Source organism: Pagrus major, chromosome 24, assembly GCF_040436345.1.
Source record: "Pagrus major chromosome 24, Pma_NU_1.0".
NCBI classification, from domain to species: Eukaryota; Metazoa; Chordata; class Actinopteri; order Spariformes; family Sparidae; genus Pagrus; species Pagrus major.
This window is the reverse complement of record NC_133238.1, coordinates 1673450-1694844: the sequence shown is the minus strand read 5'-3', so window position 1 is coordinate 1694844 and position 21395 is coordinate 1673450. Positions and strand designations below refer to the sequence as shown.

Sequence of the window (21395 nt, the reverse complement as noted above, 5' to 3'; positions counted from 1 at the left end):
TCGCCAAAAAAAATCTGTCTGGAGCCGCAAAACATATTTGTGTCTTATAATGAAGATAACGCAGCCTAGAAAGTCTAAATTAGTTTATCGACATTATTAATAGGCCTAAATGAGCATTCATTTATATTTTCACATGATGTGGCAACTCTGCAGTGGGCTACTTATGCTTCCAGTATAAGGTAGTTGAACTTTGCATTTCCATTTGAGTGATGCCATGTTTTGGGGCATTTATGAAACAAAAGAACTAGCCTACAATAAATAGAAATAGAGTAGCAATACAGAACTATATATGCAGACCTACTTAAGTCATCCCTGTGTTTGTGAAAATGTACAAAATAAAAAGTAGCCTCACTTGATAATAAATAAAACACATAGCAGCAGCTTAGATTTAAAAACAGTAAAAATGAAAAAAGGCACACAAAAAAAACCACAGGACAGTTTCAATTTTATTTTAGTCCATTTCAGTGTGAGGTAATTCTTCGTTTTTTATCCTCAGCTACATACAGTGATCAACCCTTGGGCTTGATCATAGAACACAATGATATTAACTCAGGATCATTCAATTAATCACAACGTGATAGAACAGATACAATTCTGTGTGTAGGCTGTGCATTTTTATTGTCGGAGAATGTAAGGTCTTCTCATTTTACCTCTATCAATGCTGAATATAAGCTGCTCTGGCATTATGGAGAGCTTTCTTATACATTTTTTTTTAGCCAGACCAAACAAGATTCTTTCAGTTCGGGGGAACGTCATTTCTTTTAAAATTCTCACGATGTCTGCTTTAAAATGCGAGTTTTGGTGTTTTACCATGTTCTAGGTTTTCTTAAGAGGCGCAATAGAGCGAAGTGTCATGCGTAGGGAGCCTGCAACACTATCAACAAGGTGATCAATCTGGGACGGACTAGGGGCAACATAAGAGTCTTCTGTTATATTGGGACATGACACTGATTAAAAGCCGATGGAATCATTTCCTTAAATTTAGCTACAGCACTATCAGAGAGACATCTGGAATAGGAATTTTTGCCCTGTGGCGTGTAGAAAATAATGAAAATAATGGCAGCAGTCAAGATCAGCTTTGTGATATCCCACAAAATCGCCAAAAACAGTAAGGGGAAGGGGAGTCTATTAAAGAGTGTTTGGTGGACTCTGCTGCGCTAATATGCCCAGAGAAAAAAGGTGTTTGAGAATGTGCCGCTTTCCAGGCAAACCGTAACGAGAAGGATTGAGGACATAGCGGGAAACCTGGAGTGATGAAGTTTAACAAATCCAGATACAGATCTTCTCTCACTGATGATTACCTGTCAGCTGTTCTTCGCATATCCACTTCAGACATTCAACCTGACTTCAGTGCACTTGTTCAAGCCCAGCACAGACTAGATTTCTCTCACTGAACAAGAAAAAAGAACTGAAAAACAGAAAATGAGGTAGTAAGACAAACAAAAAGATAATAACACTTTGTATAGTTAATTTAATGCTGTTCTTGAAAAATGGCAAAAACATGCACATTTTGTTCACAATTGCTTCTGTGGATGTTGATTAAATAGTGACATAATTGCATTTTGTACTATGTCTGCTTCACTTTTTCATGTTCTAATCATAACATTTACTCTTACCAGTCGCAGCTTATCAAAGACCTTACAATTTACTGCTTTTAATAGAAATAAAATTAATATTGAGCAGAATTGAGTTTAGCCTATTGGCCGGGCCCTCCACAACAGCCCTGTTTCTCATGTGGCCCTTTGGGAAAATTAATTGCCCACCCCTGGTCTTGAGGAATATACATCATTTATCAGCAAATGTGATGATGATATGATCACAAAGACAGTAAAATCATTCCGCAACTGGAACGGCTGGTAGCTTTAAGGATATTTACAGAAGTTGTTGAAATGAGTTGATTCACTGTAGCACTAAAATTAACATTTAGGGAGTGCTGCCTTAAACAGGGAACAGGGAGAGAGTGAGAGAAACAATGCAGGATTAGGCAACCAGGTGGAATACAGCTACAGCTGCTAACTCAACTTCTATTCATGAGGCGTGCATTCTACCAAATAAGCTCTGAAGGTAGGCATTATACCTGGCAGCATGCATAGTATTGACGTGCCTCTTTATCTGTTTGGGCTTTGCTGACAGCTATAGTCTGCATTCATATTAAGCATGTCACTTTAGCACACAGTGGGGTAGGGAGAGCAAACAGGTCCACATCCACCCTGTGGACTCCCTTTGGGTCAGAAACAAAGACATCCAGAGCTACCCATAACACAGCCTCTATACTTGACTCAAACCAACAAAGGCAACCATTGAAAGGCAAAATTAGGTAGCTCTTGCAAGAAAAGTAAGTGTAACGCAGTATGGAGCTGTTAGGTTTACATAGGGAGGGTTGAGCTTGTGCTTGTCACAGCCCTGTTATTACAGGACAACATTTGTACACGCAAAGCACAAATACTCCCATGTCAGAATGGTTTTCCATTTGTGGATATCGTTCTGACTGTATCACCTGAATGTGCCTGGTTTATATGTGCACAGGTTTTGAGAATAATTAAATGCCATTGAGGGGTAGGCGTAGCATTTTTAATTGAGCACCAATACCTGTTTTTTTTAAGCAGAATAGTTAAGCAGAGGCTGAGATCTTGGTGTGCAACCCCCAGACCCTCAGGAGGGGGTTTGCTCAAACTACTCTGACTGAACAACCTTCAGCACAGCATCAGTCATGACATTGACAAGAGTGAACATGTTCGAAAAAAATTTATTGGAAAAATGCTGCCCGTTACATGAAGAAAAACAACTATCAGTTTACATTTATAGTTTAAAACTGATAAGATAACTTTATTAAATGACATCACACAATCTGACCAATAGCCTCAGTGCCGCCAGCCAATCCGAATCATCCTGTGTGGCTTTCATGGCGTGGCCTCACTGCGTCTCTGTCGTCTGTAGAGATCAAAGGTTGAGTGGCCGTGGCGCGTTAATGGGCGAGGCTGTATGTTTACTGGCTCCTCCTCTGGTGGGAGGGGCTTCTGTCTGAGGAGATCAGAGCCCATGAAAAGGAAGAGGGAGGGGCCATCTGCTGCCTTGTTTTCATGGCAGCGGGGGGTTGGAGCCAGCAGAAGCCTGTCCTGCAGCACCTGGCTGATCAGTTGATCTGCCTGCACGTCTACACTGACCAGTGAGTTAAAGAGAAGCTGATAGCGAGACACATTGACTTCTGCAGACACAGACAGAGAGAGAAACAGATTAGGAATTGGTGCCCCTAAAATGCAGCATCTCTCATCAGCTAACCACCATCACATGTTGTCAGTTGAATTTTTTTTAATCCTGTTTTTGTAATGTACTCTGACAAAATCTGTCTCCGACTGACAGGCTCATCAACTTTCAATTAGGAATTTCATTGGTTTATTTGTTTAATTTTCAGAGACATTTTCAACATACATGAATATAACCATGATTATAACCATAGAACATCAAACACAAGTTTAACACATTATTTTGTCAAAAATCACAAATTTTATTGGGGACCCACTCAAAGTCAAGTCAAGTCACAGGTTATGTCAAGTAAAGTTAAAGGAAGTAAAATCCCAAGTCAAGCCACCCAAGTATGACAATGAATTGAATTATAATTGATATGTAGTAAAATAAATGTAATCAAACTATAAAAGCTTATTTATTAATTAATGCCTTCTTCAATAAAAAAAAATACTGCCTTCCTGATTTAAACCCAATGATAATCAGTGATGGAATGTAACTAAGTATATTTACTTAGGTACTGTACTTAAGTACAAATATAGAATATTTCCACTTTCTGCTACTTTATACTTCCACTCCACAACATTGTGGCGGCAAATATTGTACTTTTTACCCACTTCATTAAATAGATAACATTTTTAAATTAACTTCAGATCAGACAGACAATCACATCCACATATCTGCAATAGACTCATTAATTACCAGTTACTTAGTCATTAGTTACTCTTTTTGTGCACCTTCAAGTAAACTGGAACATAATACTGAGATATTAACAAGTAGTCCCACATTACTTCATGATTGTGACAGTTACCTATTTTTATTTATTGATATTCTGTTTTAAATTCAATATATAACAATCCAGGTTACCATGAGAATGTCTTGTAAACTGTAGAAATACATTAATAGTGTATGTGTATATGTATTTGATAAAGTGGAAATGTAAATCTAAATATATCTCACATTAAATGATACTTTCTACCTGATACAAGGGGATTTTTAGGCTAATAGAAACTGATATTTAATTTGAATGTTTTCACTGGAAGACAATAACTTCTCAATCATCATACAGATTAAAATGGGGAAAATGACTGACAATGAAAATATAAATGTTTCTGATAATGATAAAAGTTGTTTTACGCTTCCTTAACTAACCAGATACAATTACCATTGATCCATTTATTTTTAACTAAATTGTGAATCAGAACACCAAGCAAATCTAAACTTCGTAGTGAAATTATGTTGAATCTGTTATTCATTCAAGTATAAAACTGTGGTGATGTAGCATCAGATCAGTCCAGCAGCAAATTACTAACCAGTTTCTCATATGGGTGTGTATCGGTCTGATAAAAAGAGCTATGTGCAAGTTGGTGCAGGCATACTCGTTGCTCCACTGAGGAGCAAGAAGGGAACAGAGATGTCCATTATGATGGCAAGGAGCAGGGAGACATGTAATGAGGACCCTGTGTGTCTGTGAGTTACCTTCAGTAGCTCTGGTGTTAATCAGGTTTTTGGTCCTTTCCGACCTCTGTAGAATCTCTTGAATGGCCCTCTGGGAGTTAAACTGCGACCCCTGCAGGACAACATACAGGTTACCAGGTAACCAGCTATAAGCCAGTTGATAATCAGCTCAGTGATGATTTTTTGAAAAACAGTGTAAACCTGCAGTGACTGAAGCTCTGCCTTTATAGCCAGTGTAGTGTTTAGCTCCACCCTCTCCAGACAGTCTGGATCTTGATTGGATGCTGCAGCAGGAAGTTCTACCCGCTGTCTGGGGGCTCCACCAAGCAGGGGACAGGAAGGAAAAAATGCTTGCTATTAATGAGTTATGAAAGCATCAAACATGCATTTTAGACTATTTACATGTTTACACTCTGAAATAACATCAGGAAAAAAGACACTTACATTGTATGCAATTAATATTTGTTATTAATACAGGGAGCCTTAGGCTTTGCTGCTTAAATGTAGCATCTCACTTTTGTACAGTAATGGCATTATTGCGAAATTAGACAACACAGACGAAGAAACAGAAAACTGAAAACTCCCGGCAATAATAGATTTTTAACAGGTCCGGATGTATTTAGATACTCAGTGTAAACTGTCAGACTCTGGTTACCATGGTGACATCCTCTGCTCCTCCTCTGAGTTCCGATTGGTTGCTGAGGCAGAGTGTCTTTTTTCAGTGTGATACCAGGCTGTGGTCGTACCAATGGCTCTTCAAAATACACCTGCAGGAGACCGACACAGAACAATGTCAAAGCACACGTGCACGCGCGTGCACACACACGCAATCTGAAAAGTAGAGCCCAATGTTTGATTCCAATTCCATTCACTATGATCTGGTCAACTAAAGTAGAAAGCCAAGTTATTTCTCCAGCAGAACAATTTTGTGCATTCTTTTTTGGTTTTCTCGCTATTTTAGCACTTTTATCATGGCGGAGCGCGGTCCTTGCAGGGACAACCCAGAGTTCAGAAGACTACACCAAGAGAGGCTGCAGGGCCTGACAGCCTAGCCTCAGGGGGATCATAGGAGGTCCTACTCAGCTGTGCAGGGTTTTTCCAACACATCTTCAGCCTTACTCTGAGCGTGATAACCATCCCTGTCTCTGTGAAGACATCTTGCCTGATTCCTGTCGAGAAAAAGAACCTTAACATCCTTAGTGACTACAGACCAGTGGCTTTTACTTCACATGTCACAAAATCACTGGAGAGTAGAGATGTGGAAATTTCTCAATTCTAAGATGCATCATGACGTCGACATTGTCACATGGACAAAAGTTGTTAAGTTACACTGCAATGTCGCCCTCTTACATTGAATTGTGAGTGAGATGTGTAAAAAAAGACATCTGGGCATATTTAATTTGATTTTATTAACTTACTGTATAGCACAAACTGGACAATACAGATGGTATGTGTAAAATCTGCCTAACAATAATTAAATACTGAAACAAGTCCAGTTGCCTGCGATATAGCACTTAGAACTAGAGGTCGACCGATTAATCCGCGCCGATAGGACGTTTTACAAACTATCGGAATCGGCAGAACTTGGCTCCGATAGTGGCCCATGGCTGCAGTTTTTTTCCACAGCGCCATAAACTGCTTCTTCCCTGTGCTGCTCTCTGTCTCTCTCTAAAAAAAAAAAAAAAAAAAAAAAAAAGCTCCCTGTCGCTCTTCACACAGAGAGAGCATGGGAGAGAGAGAGACGGGCGTATGCAGCGGCAGCAGAGAGAGGAGAGAAGTGAAGAAGATAACTCGAGACGACGACACGTGTTATTGTAAGTGCAATAAAACCTTCACGAGTTGAAAGTCAACAAACATAACCTCCTTGGCGGAGGCAATAAGTGCCACTTGTTCAACAAGCATAAACGTGCATCATATTTCAGCATAAACAGCGACATTTCCACCGGCATGTTTTAGCCTACATGACCGCAGTGCTCGTTAAGATAACAATTAACAGCTTGTTAAGAACACGCTAAAATGAAAGCTGTCTGTGTGTAGTCTGTTCATCTTAGTTTGCCATGAATCTTAAAATTTGGCAACTTCTTGTAAACTTTAGCTGCTGGCTGAGACAAACTAGCCCCCCCCCCCCTCGATTTGTTTCCAGATATTACTGAGTTTATATAGTGACTTTGCTGTTGTAAACTTTACTATTGCTGCAGTGGAAACAATATGTAGTTATATTTGAAATATAAATGAATTCCTGTTCTGAATTTATTCTTTTAAAAAAAGACAATTAAAAAAACAAACCATTCTTTTTTTTTTTTTTTATACTTTATTGTGTTCATTTCAGTCAATTTGACACATGCTTTACATAGTCACACATTCTACTTTTCTTTAAACACATTTTTGTTTTTGTTTTTTGTTTACAGTCACCATCCCTATTTCCCCATCCCGTCACCAGTGTTAATAACAGTAATAATAATGATAACTTATTAAATAAAAGAAAGAAAAAGGATACAATAATATAAATAAGTAAATAAATAAAAAAGAACCTCTTCGGCTTTCTGTATAAATCTGGTTTCAATAGACAACTTAATACCTTCATAAATGTATACATAATAATAATAATAATAATAATAATAATAATAACAATAAGGAGAAGAAGAAAAATCCTACTAATTCCCCTTGATAAGAATTTAAAAAACAGAGAAAAAAAACAAAAAAAAACAAAACAAAACAAAAAAACAAACAACAACAACAATGATAATAAACAAATAAATCAGTTAGAAATAATCTAAAATAATAATAATAATAATAATAATAATGATGTCCTATGGCTTTGTCCGCTTATTGTTATTATTAACTTACATTATTATTTTCTTCTTTTTTTTTTTCTTTTCTTTTCTTTTTTTTTCCTCCTTTCCTTCCTCCTTTCCCTTCTTTTCTCTCAAGTGCTGTTCCTATTACCTTAACTAAAAAGCTTATAAAGGGCCCATTTCTTTTCAAATAATTTTTCCTTATTAATGACTCTATAAGAGACTTTTTCCATTGTGTTCATTTCTTCCAAAATTTCTAACCACTTGCAAATCTTAGGTGGTTCCTTTTTTTTCCAGTTCCTTGTTATCTGTTTAAGTGCTGTGGTTCTCAGAGCTTCAAAGAAGTATATATGTTCATTCTGTAATACTTTAGGTCGTATACCCAGTAGAATATTATGTTTTTCAAAAGTCACTTCTTTTCCAAAAATACTCTGCATCCGTTTTAGGACATCTGTCCAATATTCTTGCAATTTATTACATGTAAAGAAAATATGTAGGTAATCTGCGTTGTTTGTCCCACATCCCCTCCAGCAATTGGTGCTGGATTGTGTATATTTAAAAGTTGTCAATGGTGTTTGGAAATACCTTAAGTTCATCTTCCAAGCATACTCCTGCCAGAAGGGAGATCTTATGTAGGCTACAATGTCTTTAAAACTTTGCTTCCACTCACTGTCTAATATTCTTATTTTCAACTCCTTTTCCCATTTCTCTTTGATACCGTTCAAGTCCTCAATTTCATTGCATTGTAATATTTGATAGACTTGTCCAATTATCTTTAGTGTGTTTTTACTCTGGCATTGTGTTACCATACATGCAATTAATGGATGGAGGTTTTCAAGACTTGTTAATTGGACATTTTCATTTAAATAATTTCTTACTTGTAAATATCTATAAAAGTGAGTCTTTGGGAGCTGATATGTATTAACTATATTATCAAATGACTCGATTCCTTTATTACAATAAATTTGACAATACATTATGAGGCCTCTGTTTCTCCAAATTTTGAAAGCATCATCTATCTTGTTTGGAGTAAAGAAAGGGTCTTCCTGTATTTCTCTCAGGCAAATCAGCTCTCTGTCTTTAACATTTGTTATTTTACACAGTCTTTTCCAAATTCTAACTGTATTATTCAATGTAAAACAGTTTGCCTTCATTTGCCTTGAAGAGATCAATGTATGAAAAGAGCCTACTGATTTCCTCTCTATAGTTTTCCATTTGGGGCCCAAGTTTTGGTTAATCATTACTGCTATTGATTTTACTTGTGCAGCATAAAAATAATTAGTTAAATTAGGTAATGCGAGCCCCCCTTCACTTCTTTTTCGCTGTATAATTTTAAGTTTGACCCTTGGTTTCTTCTCATCCCATATGAACTTTCTCAGCAGGTTTTCCCAATATTTGAAACATTTCTGTGATATGTACAGGGGTAGATTCTGAAAGAAAAATAAAAAACGTGGCAAAACATTCATTTTAAGAACGCTAATTTTTTTCCGATAATGATAAAGGTAAGTATTTCCACCTTTGTAGATCTTGTTTTACTGATTTTTCCAATTTTCCATAATTGTAGTCATATAAGTTATCCAATGTATTTGATATATTCACCCCCAGGTATCTTACTTTGTTTTGGTCCCATTTAAAATCAAATTGTTTTTTAAAGTGATTTTCTAGTTGACACCCAATTTGCATGGCTTCCGTTTTATTCAAATTCAACTTATATCCCGACAGAATGCTATAGTCTTTAATTTCAACTAACAATTCCGGTAGGGAGTTGTAAATGTCTGTTACATACATGGCTATATCATCTGCATATAATGCTAATTTCTGTTCTTCCTCTATTATATTAAGACCTTTTATTGCAATATTTTGTCTTATTCTTTCTGCTAGAGGTTCTATACATAAAGCAAACAATTGTGGTGATAATGGGTCTCCTTGTTTGATTCCCCTTTTTATAACAAATGTGTCAGAGAGAGTTCCATTTACCTTTACTCTTGCATTTGGTTCTTTATACATTCCTCTTATCAAATTAATAAATGTCTCATGAAATCCATATTTCTTACATACTTCAATTAGGAAAGGCCATGATACCCTGTCAAAAGCTTTTTCCGCATCTAGCATTAAAATCAGCATTTGTGTCTTTGTTTTTAGAGCATAGTCTATGACATCAAGAGTACGGCGGATATTATCCCCAAGTAAACGGTCCTTAATAAATCCTGTCTGATCTAAGTGGATAATTTTTGGCAAAATATTTGAAAATCTATTAGCTATTATTGCTGTAAAAATTTTTTGGTCAACATTTAATAATGATATTGGTCTATACGATAGGCATCCCATAGGCTTCCCATAAACAAACCATTCTTTAGTATTGATAAAGAACAGTGATATCGGCCGATTAATCGGCTATCGGCTTTTTCCTGCTCCAAACTATCGTTATTATATCGGCCTTTAAAAATCCACTATCGGTCGACCTCTACTTAGAACAATTAAATACTTTGGTATTTAGCCATGATAGCTGTTTCATACTAAGCTAAAGTCTGCAACCATAAAGAACTGAGGAAGCACTCAACTTTGCAGTCCAACTCTTATGTGTAGTGTGTGCAGCAGAGTAATGTACACCGATCAGGCATAACATTATGAACACCTGCCTAATATTGTGAAGGTTCCTCTTGTGCAGCCAAAACAGCTCTGACCTGTCAAGACATGGACTTAAGACCTCTGAGGGTGTCCTGTGGTGTCTGGCACCAGGGCATTTTATAATGGATCCTCTGGGTCTTGTATGTTGGGGGGTGGGGCCTCCATGGATCAGACCTGCTCCAGCACGTCTTACAGATGCTCGATCAGATTGGGATCTGGGGAATTTGGAGGCCCAGTCAACACCTTGGGCCCTTTATTGTGTTCCTCGAGCTGTTCCTGAGCAGTGTTTGCGGTGTGTCAGGGCACACTGTCCTGCTGGGGGGCCACTGCCATCGGGTAGTGTTGTTGTGATGAGGGGGTGTACTTGGTCCACAATAGTGTTTGGATGGGTGGTGCGTGTCAAGTGGCATTCACATGAATGTCAGCACCCGAGGTTTTCCAGCAGAACATCACATTGTGATGAGATGATCAATGTTATTCACGTCACCTGTCAGTGGTTTTAATGTTGTGGCTGATTGGTGTATATGATGTGTATGATTCAGTACCTACCCGGGTATTAGAGCTGCTATGTGAAAACAATATTATTGTAGATTACAGCACAGTGTAATGCACTGTAGAAGGATTTGTGTTTGTTTTAAAAGGTGCACTATTTTGTTTTGGAGAAGAAATTTTATTCAGATTAGAAAGATCTTCAAGCTTCAAACGGTGTTCTGGGGACCTCTTTTTCCTCTGATAACAACTTGTTTATTAAGTTATGGAAAAATGTATTGTATTATTAGCTCATTAATATTGTAAAGTTGGGGCTTTAGATTTATTTAACTGCTTGCATAAATTAATGAGGAAGTGATACATTGAAATACACCACAGATGATTGTGCATTTGTATCATTGATTGTTGAACTGTAATCAAATTGAATCCTGAGGCCAATAAAGATTCCCACCTCTACTGGAGAGGTTGGTCCTAGAGCACTGCATTAATGAAGGACCAATCTCTCCAGTCAAGCCATCACTAGCCCCTGTGCAGTTCGCCTACCAGCCCTGTATCGGAATTATACAGCGGGCTGGGCCGGGCCAGCAGCTCAGGTATAAACTACTGGACATGTAGGTGGGCGCTCCAATGGTGGCCTGGATCACCAACTACCTCACAGATTAGCCACAGTATATGACGCTGTAATGCAACGTGTTGGAAATAATAGTGAGTAGCACATTTGATTACAATTCAACGATCAATGATGCAAATGCACAATCATCTAGCTCAGGGGACGGTCTTGTCTCCCTTCCAGTTCAAACTCTACATGTCAGACTTCAATAACTGCTCCGGTCCTGCCACCGGCAGAAGTTCTTAGATGACTCTTCCATAAACAAAGGAGCTGGTGGTGGATTTTGGGAAGTAAAGAAACCACCTGAACCCACTCGGCATCTAGGGAGCAGAAGTGGAGATTGTCAAAGAATACAAGTACCTGGGCGCCCACGCTGACGAAAGGATGGACAAGACTAAAGACGCAGATGCTCTGTACAAGAAAGGTCAGAGCCACCTGTAATTACTCAGAAGACTCAGGTCTTTCAACGTCTGCAGAACCATGCTGCAGATGTTTTGTCACACTTAGAGAGGCAAGCATTATTTTCTACGCTGTCATGTGCTGGGGCAGCAGGATGAAGGCAGCTGATGCCAATAGAATTAAACAAATATTGAGCTCTACAGTAAGTACAGTTGTTTCTTTTCGTATGCAAACAAAACAATGACATAACAAAAACAAAGACAATACATCTGGCAGAAGAAAACAGTGGCAGTCAATGAAGCGAGGAGGTATGATGGTCAAAAAAGCTAAGAAAAAATGGAAAGACCAGGCAGCCAGCAGAGACTCTAGCCTGCTTAAAGACACCCCAAACAAAAGGTGGCAGACTTTTTCCTAAAATACTCTACTACTTTGGAGAGGAAAAGCAAGGTGAAAAGAGGTTTTCTTCCACATCAAATTCAAGTTCCTCAGACACCAGTTAAAAAGGTAACATGGTTTATTTCTATTGTGTTTACAGAGTAAATTCTGCCCTCACTGCTTCCAGATGCAGCTATGCAGATAGCTAATGTATTCTGTCAAATGAAAAGGCCATGCTAGAGCTAGCTAGCTAAGAAGCTGACATGCTAAGGAGCTAACATGCGAGAGGGGTAACGTGCCTACACTAGCGCCATTATGCTAACAGCAAACGAACATCGAAATTAGCAGGGTTTTTTTTTATAGTAAAAACAAATCACTCAAGGCATATACACACTACATATTCTTGTTACAAACTTACAGGCTGTGGTCAGCATTGGCAAATAGAGCTGCAGGCTTCTGCATGACTGGCAGACATGAAAACAGCAAACAAACTTTCCACTTTCCACGTCCGTTTTCAATCACAGGTCAATGTTCAACATAGCAAAAAAACAAAACATAAATTTTCAGTGACCTGCCTGAATTCATTTAAATAAATATTACAGGGCTCGGAAAAATGTGCAGGAGCCAGAAAACAAGAGAATACAAATTTATGAAACTTTGGCCTATTAAGCATAGTTTAGTTTTATTTCAATGAGGGTGAATCTCTTGCAGAGAACCTCAACCCACCTTCAGTACTATTAACAGCTCCTGAAAACACTGTGACTGTACATGCTCATAGAGAGAGGAGAGATCCGGATCTCCAATCTATGTTACTGGAAAAATAAATTAGAGTAGTGACGGAGGCAGAAGTTATGAAAAAGAAGAAGTTTGAGCTTGTGAAAAGTATACTTGTCTTACAAATCAAGCTATTAGAGTGAAGTGGTATGCTACACAATACATGTACACTTCCTTAGCCCTGGCACAGTTGGAAGAGGTGTGCTTCGGCATGGTACAGTTGCTCATGCACGAGCACAAGCACAGGTGCGCAACGTGGACATGAAGTATAATCATGTGTATTACACTGCTTTGCATAATCAAGAAATCCAGGAATGTTAGAGGGCCGTCTATGACCACAACGACACAAAATAAGCCACAAAAAAGTCAGTAAAGTTAGTCATGTGCTCTCTGTCGTTCTCCATTGTGCCACAACCACTCTATGATGTGATGACGTATGTACCAGAGATAACCATGTTCAGGCCTGGTTGCGGCCAGAACAATGTGAGTGCTGGATAGTGGGGGACTGGGGAGGAGGGACAATCGTCCTTCAGCACAATACGGAGCAACTGGGCCATGTGTGAGTGCGCCCTAAGTCTCCCATTCCGAGTAGCCCAGTCTGCTCTGATTTATCAGCTCACACAGGCCTGAGCCAGACAACTTGAAAAATCAACTTTTCCATGAGTGCAGGCTGTCTTGTGACAAAATTGCTTAATGATAATGAACCTCATACAAAGACAAGCACACAAACCTTAACCTGACAAAATCAAGCAGCTCTGTCTCACACACACACACACGCAGTGCAGCATTAAAGTGCTACTGCAGCAAACTCACTCATATCAAAGACTGATTTTGCATAGCAGGTGCAGGAGCAACGTCGCACTGTAGACTAATTAACAGACTGATTAAACTAGAGTAATCAGTCTTGGATTGGACATCGTCTCCCTCACTGTTGTCGGATAACTTGTGAGTGAGAGGAGAGACGCACATTGGCATGGCTTTACAGAAAAAAAGGGGTTATAAAGCGCAACTTCACCCTATATCGTTTGTTTTTTAACTGTATTGTCTAAACCTATACCTCGCTTGATAAAATATCGATCTATCTTAAATAGTTGTTATATCGCCCAGCCCTAACTATTCATCAGTATAGATATTGAGTACTCTACCCACCACTACCTCTTGCACATCCACCAAATGAGAGAGAATGTACCTCAACTCCCGTTGCACACCATTTCACAGCGTCTCGCACCGTTTTGAGGAAACATGTTAATCAACCCAGAAAGTGTAGCAAAACAGTGTACACCATTTTCAGATTGAACATGACCCAATACTTAGGAATGATGTAATTACCTCTGTGTTCCCCCTTCTTCCTGTTTGTCCTCTTGAGCGGGGCTTCAGCCCTGAGTGGTTCCTTTGCTGCCTCTTCTTCAGTGGGCAAGGCTCCATGTTCATTTTGCTGGGGCTGAGTGTGACGGACAGATTGAGTTCAGGACAGCAAGTCAGTGAGGAGGAAGAGAAGGAGAGGGGGAGGGGGGCAGGGGGAGGAGAGGGAGGAGGAGAGAGGAACAAAGAGGAACTCTTCATCCTGGCTGGAAACAAGAGTGAGACATGTTTATGATTTGCAGAAGAATACTCCTTTAATGGACATTTTTGGACTGTTCTGTACAAATGAGCAAGTATGCTGAACACATCATCACAGCTTAATACATAATTAATACCCTCTGATCAACATTTCATGGACAAAACAAGACATGATACTGCACAGAGTAACACATACAAATCATAACATTAAAGTTAAGAAAATTATGTAAATAAATGAATGAAATTAAATCAAACAAACCAAAATTGAAGTAGAAAAAGGGGAAAACAAAGACAGGAAAAACAAATTAAATGCACCAAAAGAAAAAAAGAAAATCAAACAAGCAAATAAAACACTTGAAATGCTCCAACACATCTCCATCTATTCACCCACAATGACCAAACTATTTTGATTATTTAAAAACAATGTTTGGTATATTACTAAACAATGGAAACAATCATGAGCTGTAGCACTAGACATGTGCTGTTTTGTCCTCCGGCATAAAAACTTATCGTATCTTGTAGGTATTAGCTAGGTCTTAGCATTAGTTAACATTATCTTCAGGCTTTCCTCAAAACTTTATGGCAAATGACAAGTTACCATGTTGGTCATTCAACTGCGTTGACAGAAATGTACTGTGGATGAAATAATAGTGTTTTTTAGTTGTTTTAAGTAGATATATTTTTATTATAGGGATATTTAACTGCTATGTCAATAAACGAGCTATGGACACATTCTGATGTGGCCTGTTAGCCTCCAGCTGGATAAGCTATAGCATGGGTGACGCCAGTTAGCTGGTTGTAGTTAAATCTATAAAGTTACAAAACTATTGACTAGTTAGCTAGCTAGCTATTTACACTGTTTTCAGTTACCTTGGTAGTTACCAAATGAAGCCCGCCTTTAACCCGTTAACGTTAGCTCTTGAATATAGACAGCAGTCTATCACTGCGAAAGAAAGTTATCTAAATGTTACATTCAGTCAGTTTATGGCTACAGGACGAAGCTAACGTTACTAACGCTGGTGACGTTCGTGAACAGAGGCAGTTAACACTATCCTAGTTTTCAGTTGAGTTTCTAGTGACCAACGTTACTAAACCCCGACACTACCCTGTTTTAAATGTCTCTGTGTGTTACCTGATTGAAGAGTGATCCTCAGGTCTTTTCCTAGAAAACAAACCGCAGACTGTCTCTCTGCAGATGATCTAAAAGTGTTTATGAAATCGTTTGTTTCTCTTTCAAATTTCCTTCCTTCCTTATTTTCTCCGCCTCCCCTTCTTCTTCTTTTCCTTCTTCTTCGAGGTTTTACGGCAGTTGGCATCCAAGGTGTTGCATTACTGCCACCCTGAGGTATTATTCCCCTTTACCCCTCATTTATGCACTGGTGCATAGACTACCTATGGGCTCCGTGGGACATTTTGTGCTACATACCAATAGTCCCTTTTCACGGCAGACATTTTCACTTGTCAAAGCAGGATGGCTCCATTTTATTAAGTGTCCCAGTAAGCCATGTCAGTAAGTGAGCATGCACAATACCACAGCCCTGGAACTAGCTCATCTAAATGAGTGCAGCCACCATTAATGTTCCACCGGTGTTTTTCCTGCTTTGACAAGTCAAAATGTCTGGCGTGAAAAGGGTCTATTAATTTAGATTGTATTCATGTTTCCCTCATGTCTTAGTCCTCTACCCTAAGGATGCATGGAGAGACGCAAGGAAACCATGGAAGAAGAGAGGAAAAGAGGGAATATGTTTTACTGTAAAGAAACAAATCCTGTGAAGTTAGTGGGGGACATAAAAGAACATGAAAAGAAAAATCTTTCCAATAAATAAAAAATGTTTATGGTCCTTTTGTTGTCCTACAGTTGACAACAATTTTAACTAGCCTAGATGGTGAATCAGAAATAAAAGATAACACTTTGGAGTGAAACACATCAAGGATCCAAACAGACATTTTTTCCATAAGTGTTAGGCAGATTTATGGTTGCACATAGGCTCTACGCAGAGCCAGAGCACCAGATGAGAGGCCACAAAATGCAATGCTACCAAGTGGGGCAATCACAGTCGTTATGGTCCACGTCATCCTGCGTCTGTTACATTTCTGGGAAGGTGCACGCCAGGCTACGCCATAGGCTACGGGCATGCATCTACGTAGAGGCTACACTGATTCAACTAAAAACATAAATCAAGCTTTAGGGTAAGCTAAGCTCAGGCACTCTTCTTTCCTGCTTTTCTCAAGTGACCCTCCCTCTCCTACAGTACTTCCTACTCTCAAACAATCTCAAATCTCAAGCAAAGGAAGGCTCCTTTATGATCCATCCCATAACCCATCATTGATGCTGCCAGTCAGGGGTTAAATTGAATAAATAACAAGGTGTGATTCAAATAAGCCAGCATTAAGGAATCATTAACATTTTGTATGAATTATATAAACAATCATACTGAATGTAATATATGTTTTAAGTAATGGTTTTAAGGACTGCAATGATGCTGCATGCCACTTGTCGGGAGTGCTGCATAGTGATGACTAATAATGTTATAAGTCTGGAACATTGATGTTACTGCAGAGTGACTTGGCTTTATATATATATGTAACAACTCAGTTTTGTCAGGACCCACATACATATCCCATAGTGGTCGAATGCACTGTATTAGGGAATACAGTACACATGTCAGACATGTATACAATCATTACATAATCTGTTTCTAAAAAAACAAGAAGCATTTGATAAGGTTGAATGGCGCTCTCTCTTTGACATACTTGAATGATTTGGATGTGGTGAAAACTTTTGTAAATGGGTGAAATTTTTATATACTGACCCCTGTGCAGAAATACTTATGAATAATACAATATCAAAACCAATTAAGATCCATAGGGGATGCTGTCAAGGATGCCCGTTATCACCACTTTTCTTTCCAATAGTAATAGAACCACTTGCGATAGCTGTACACTTCCACACAGAGATTTCTGGACTAGCTATAGGTCGCTTTTTATGTTGATGACATCATTGTTTTCTCAGACATATGGAGAAGTCCATCCCAGCTTTGTTAAAAGTAATTAAAACATTTGGTAATTTTTCAGGCTATTAATGTAATAATTCAAAATCCTCTATAATGTTACTAAATTCTAAAGAGAGGAGTATCTGATTGCACAAGCCTACCAGTTAAAAGTTGTAAATCAATTCACAGATTTAATTGTAAATATAGTACCCAATATAAAAGATGTGGTGAACTTTACTTATTCAAGAACATCCCCTTGCCAAGTTTTTATAAATTTCCTGTGGAATAACAAACAATCCCTATTGGATTTATCCGTCCTGTACCTAGTCTATTCCCTCTCTGGTACTATTGGGTAGCTCGGTTAAGAACCATCATGTTTTTATTTTAAATGACAGCCCTCCTACCTAGAAAGGATGGAGTCCTAATCTTTAGGCCTATCTCTTCCTTTATGTATGTACTACAAGTAGCCTGAAGAAACAAAACAAAAAAAAAATATGAATCCCATTACTAGTCATATGATTAATGTTTGGTATGAGGTGAGGCAATACTTGGGTGAGCCACTTCCTCTTGCACGTTTTAGTCCTGTTTCGGGAAATGAAGATGTCACTCCTGGTATAGCTGACATTGGATTTAGGACTCAGAAAATTCAGGATCTATATAGATTACAGGATTATTTAATGTAATTTGAGGAGCTTGTAACTCAACATGACAATCCACTGAAACATTTTTCAAATTTTCACAACTCAGAAGCTTAATTGGAGTAAACCAAAAAACAATCATTAGCTATACCTCCACATTCACCATTAGAGAAAGCTATTTTAAAGACTGTACAGGAGAAAACTAATATCTAGATTTTATGACTGGTCCTCCAAAGCTAAATTTAAAGTTTGGAGAGAGGATTTACAGGAAGATATTTTATTTGCTGAGTGGCAAGATGCTTGCAAGAAAGCTCAAACAGGAGCAGCAAATACCCATCTTAAGCTTCTAGATTGTAATTGGCACATGGCTCACATATATTACCTGGGAAAAGTTAAACTAATCTGATAGTGATATCCCCAAATTGTGTTTTAAGGTATTAGGTTGTTATCCAAGGCATACAATTTGAGGAAGAACGAGCCAATATGTTTAGATCTATGTTTGTTACAGGCAAAATGTATGATAGCATTATCATGGAAGAATGTAAATAGACCAAGTACTGGTAAATGGTTGACAAAGCTTTCAAGATGTACATCCTTCAAATAGATAACTTATCCTATTAAGGGAAAACAAGAGCTATTTAAAAAGTATGGAATCCTTTCATTAAAACCTGTTAAAAGTCAGTGGCCAGTTCACCAAACTTTCAATCGAAGTGTATGGTCATGCCATACATCATTAAACAGCTTAGATTCTCATGATTCTATTCATGCAAACCATTTCAAGATAAAACCAAAGGAACCAGATACAATCAACAAAAAAACAAAAAACAAACAAACAAACAAAAAATAGCATGTACAAAGTTTTGCCAGCTCCTCAATAAAGGTTCTGGGGGTTTCAGTAGTGCACCAAACTCCAACAAAAGATCCATTTCAGTAACACATTTAGTACAAAACACAATATTCCATGGTTAAATGGTGACAAAATGGCAAAAAACTGCAATCTCAGATGTTTTTTCATGTTTTTATCTGGTAAAAGACAGAGATGCTGAGATGGCAGCCGTTTGATTGACAGCTCATTTAAGCAGATCTGAGCTTCTAAGCTTGCCCTAGAGCCTAAAACAGCCAATGAGTGATCGTGTGACCCACTCGCTTCTTTCTCCTCTCTCCTGAGCCACTTACACACCAGCCTACAGAAGAGTGATGCATCATGTGGCCAATGAGATTTCAAATCCAGTAATATATAGTTTATCACAGTTCTTGATGATGTTGAACCATTGTGTTTTCCAGGTAATAGGGGCAGTTACAGGTCATCTGCAGGCTTATGTTTGCATTAAAAAAAAATTGCCAAGAAAAAAAAAAATTCAGTATGGTCAAACTCCTTTAGATCAATGCCAGAAGCATTTACAGAGCTTCTGACAGTTTGGGGGGAAAAGGTTCAACAAGAGCTTTGAATTTACTTTGGGCTAGACTTGAATGGGCATTTTAATACAGTTTTACATTCATTTTCAGGACTAACCTGTTCGTTAATTATCTCAAGCACACAGACCTCTGTTAGAAACAGGATGTGAGCCTAATATGCTTCACATTATGTTGTCTGTACAGTGGGATGGAATTGGGCAGGACTGATTATTAGCTGTAAGAGAAAAACTGTTGGTTTATTTTTCTTTTTTTCCTTTTTTACTATTTGTATCATATATAATCCTTTAAAGTCTTATTTATGCTTGACTATTGATATATAGTTATGTATTGTTCATGTTTCTTGAAAAACTAATTCATTCAGATTCATGTCATACTTTGTTAAACTTCAGCAGCAAAAGCTGTTTAGATCACAACTACTGAAATTCCACAACATAAGTTGGCGTACACAGACCAAACGACAGTGTCTTTTCTCCCTGTCTTACACTCGCTCGCTCTCTCTTTGCACAAGAACTAAAGGAGGATTCAGTGGAGTCTGAAAACCTGCAATGAGTTTAAACATAACCTTGAGTCATAACTCCCTGAGTTTCTCAAGCATTTCCCTGATCATTATTCTAAATTAACCAAATATTAAGCTTCCCAGTGGTGTGGTCTTTGTAAAAGAAAAGTGCAAATGTAGTGAATAAATATGATAACCTCACATAGTTTTTTGTTGTTATAATCTTAGGTAATATTTAGATTGCTCCTGCAGACATGAGCCTCTCCATGTCAGTGGGGAAATTGTAGGTTCATACTCCTTTCTCCAAGCAACTGGAGCATCCCCATGCAGAACAGCAAACAATGGTTAAGACTACATGCAAGGACAAAATAGAGGAACAGAAAGGACATGACATGGACAAACTGCTTGACATGCTATTGATGTTTCTGAGCTTATTAGAAATGTATTTTAATTGACGTAAATAATAACGTAAGTATTTTAAATATACGGTAAATAAATAAGGTATATACTGTGTGTGTTTCAATGTGTCCTGTCCTGTCTGGATGTAATGTGTTTTAATGTACCCTTTTTAACTGCAGATTTGTAAGCTAAAGCTAAAGAGAAATTTCTGCCTTCTGCATGCAAATAGTGGTCAATAAAGTTGTTTTAAATTGAAATATACACCAATCAGCCACAACATTAAAACCACTGACAGGTGACGTGAATAACATTGATCATCTCATCACAATGCGATGTTCTGCTGGGAAACCTTGGGTAGTGGCATTCAAGTGAATGCCACTTGACATGCACCACCCATCCAAACACTGTTGTGGACCAAGTACACCCCCTCATCACAACAACACTACCCGATGGCAGTGGCCCCCCAGCAGGACAATGTGCCCTGACACACCGCAAACACTGCTCAGGAACAGCTCGAGGAACACAATAAAGGGCCCAAGGTGTTGACTGGGCCTCCAAATTCCCCAGATCCCAATCTGATCGAGCATCTGTAAGACGTGCTGGAGCAGGTCTGATCCATGGAGGCCCCACCCCCCAACATACAGGACCCAGAGGATCCACTATAAAATGCCCTGGTGCCAGACACCACAGGACACCCTCAGCTGTCTTAAGTCCATGTCTTGACAGGTCAGAGCTGTTTTGGCTGCACAAGGGGAACCTTCACAATATTAGGCAGGTAGTCATAATGTTATGCCTGATTGTGTATTGTGTATATTGTGTATCAATGTATAACAGCTAACAATGAGATGATATTTGTTACAAAGTGGCGGTATTTAAATAAAATTGACTGGACTTCATTCCATTTTCAATGGATTTCCCAAGACAACACTTTTTATTATTAGGCTGCTGCTGCTAGTCCACTGACCCACTGGGCTGTCAGTTGACAATCATATGGATGTTGACTATGGATTCCAAAATCTGTTCCTCTTGCTGAAACACAGCTCATTATTGTATGTACTGTACTGTACAATATTATTGGGACAACCTCCCTCCCTAAATGTTAAAGTAAAAAAGGAGAAAAAG

General features: G+C 38.4%; 1 protein-coding gene across 1 annotated transcript; it reads right to left on the bottom strand.

Annotated features, from left to right (window-relative positions):
* Positions 1–2726: 2726 nt before the first annotated feature.
* Positions 2727–14336, bottom strand: ppp1r35 (protein phosphatase 1, regulatory subunit 35). Its single transcript, XM_073495509.1, has 5 exons — positions 14101–14336; positions 5357–5468; positions 4903–5018; positions 4723–4813; positions 2727–3205 (listed from the first exon to the last, which is right to left on the bottom strand). Exons 1-5 carry the CDS (start codon positions 14332–14334, stop codon positions 2901–2903), a joined length of 858 nt encoding a protein of 285 aa, XP_073351610.1. The 5' UTR covers positions 14335–14336; the 3' UTR covers positions 2727–2900.
* Between the last annotated feature and the right edge of the window lie 7059 nt (positions 14337–21395).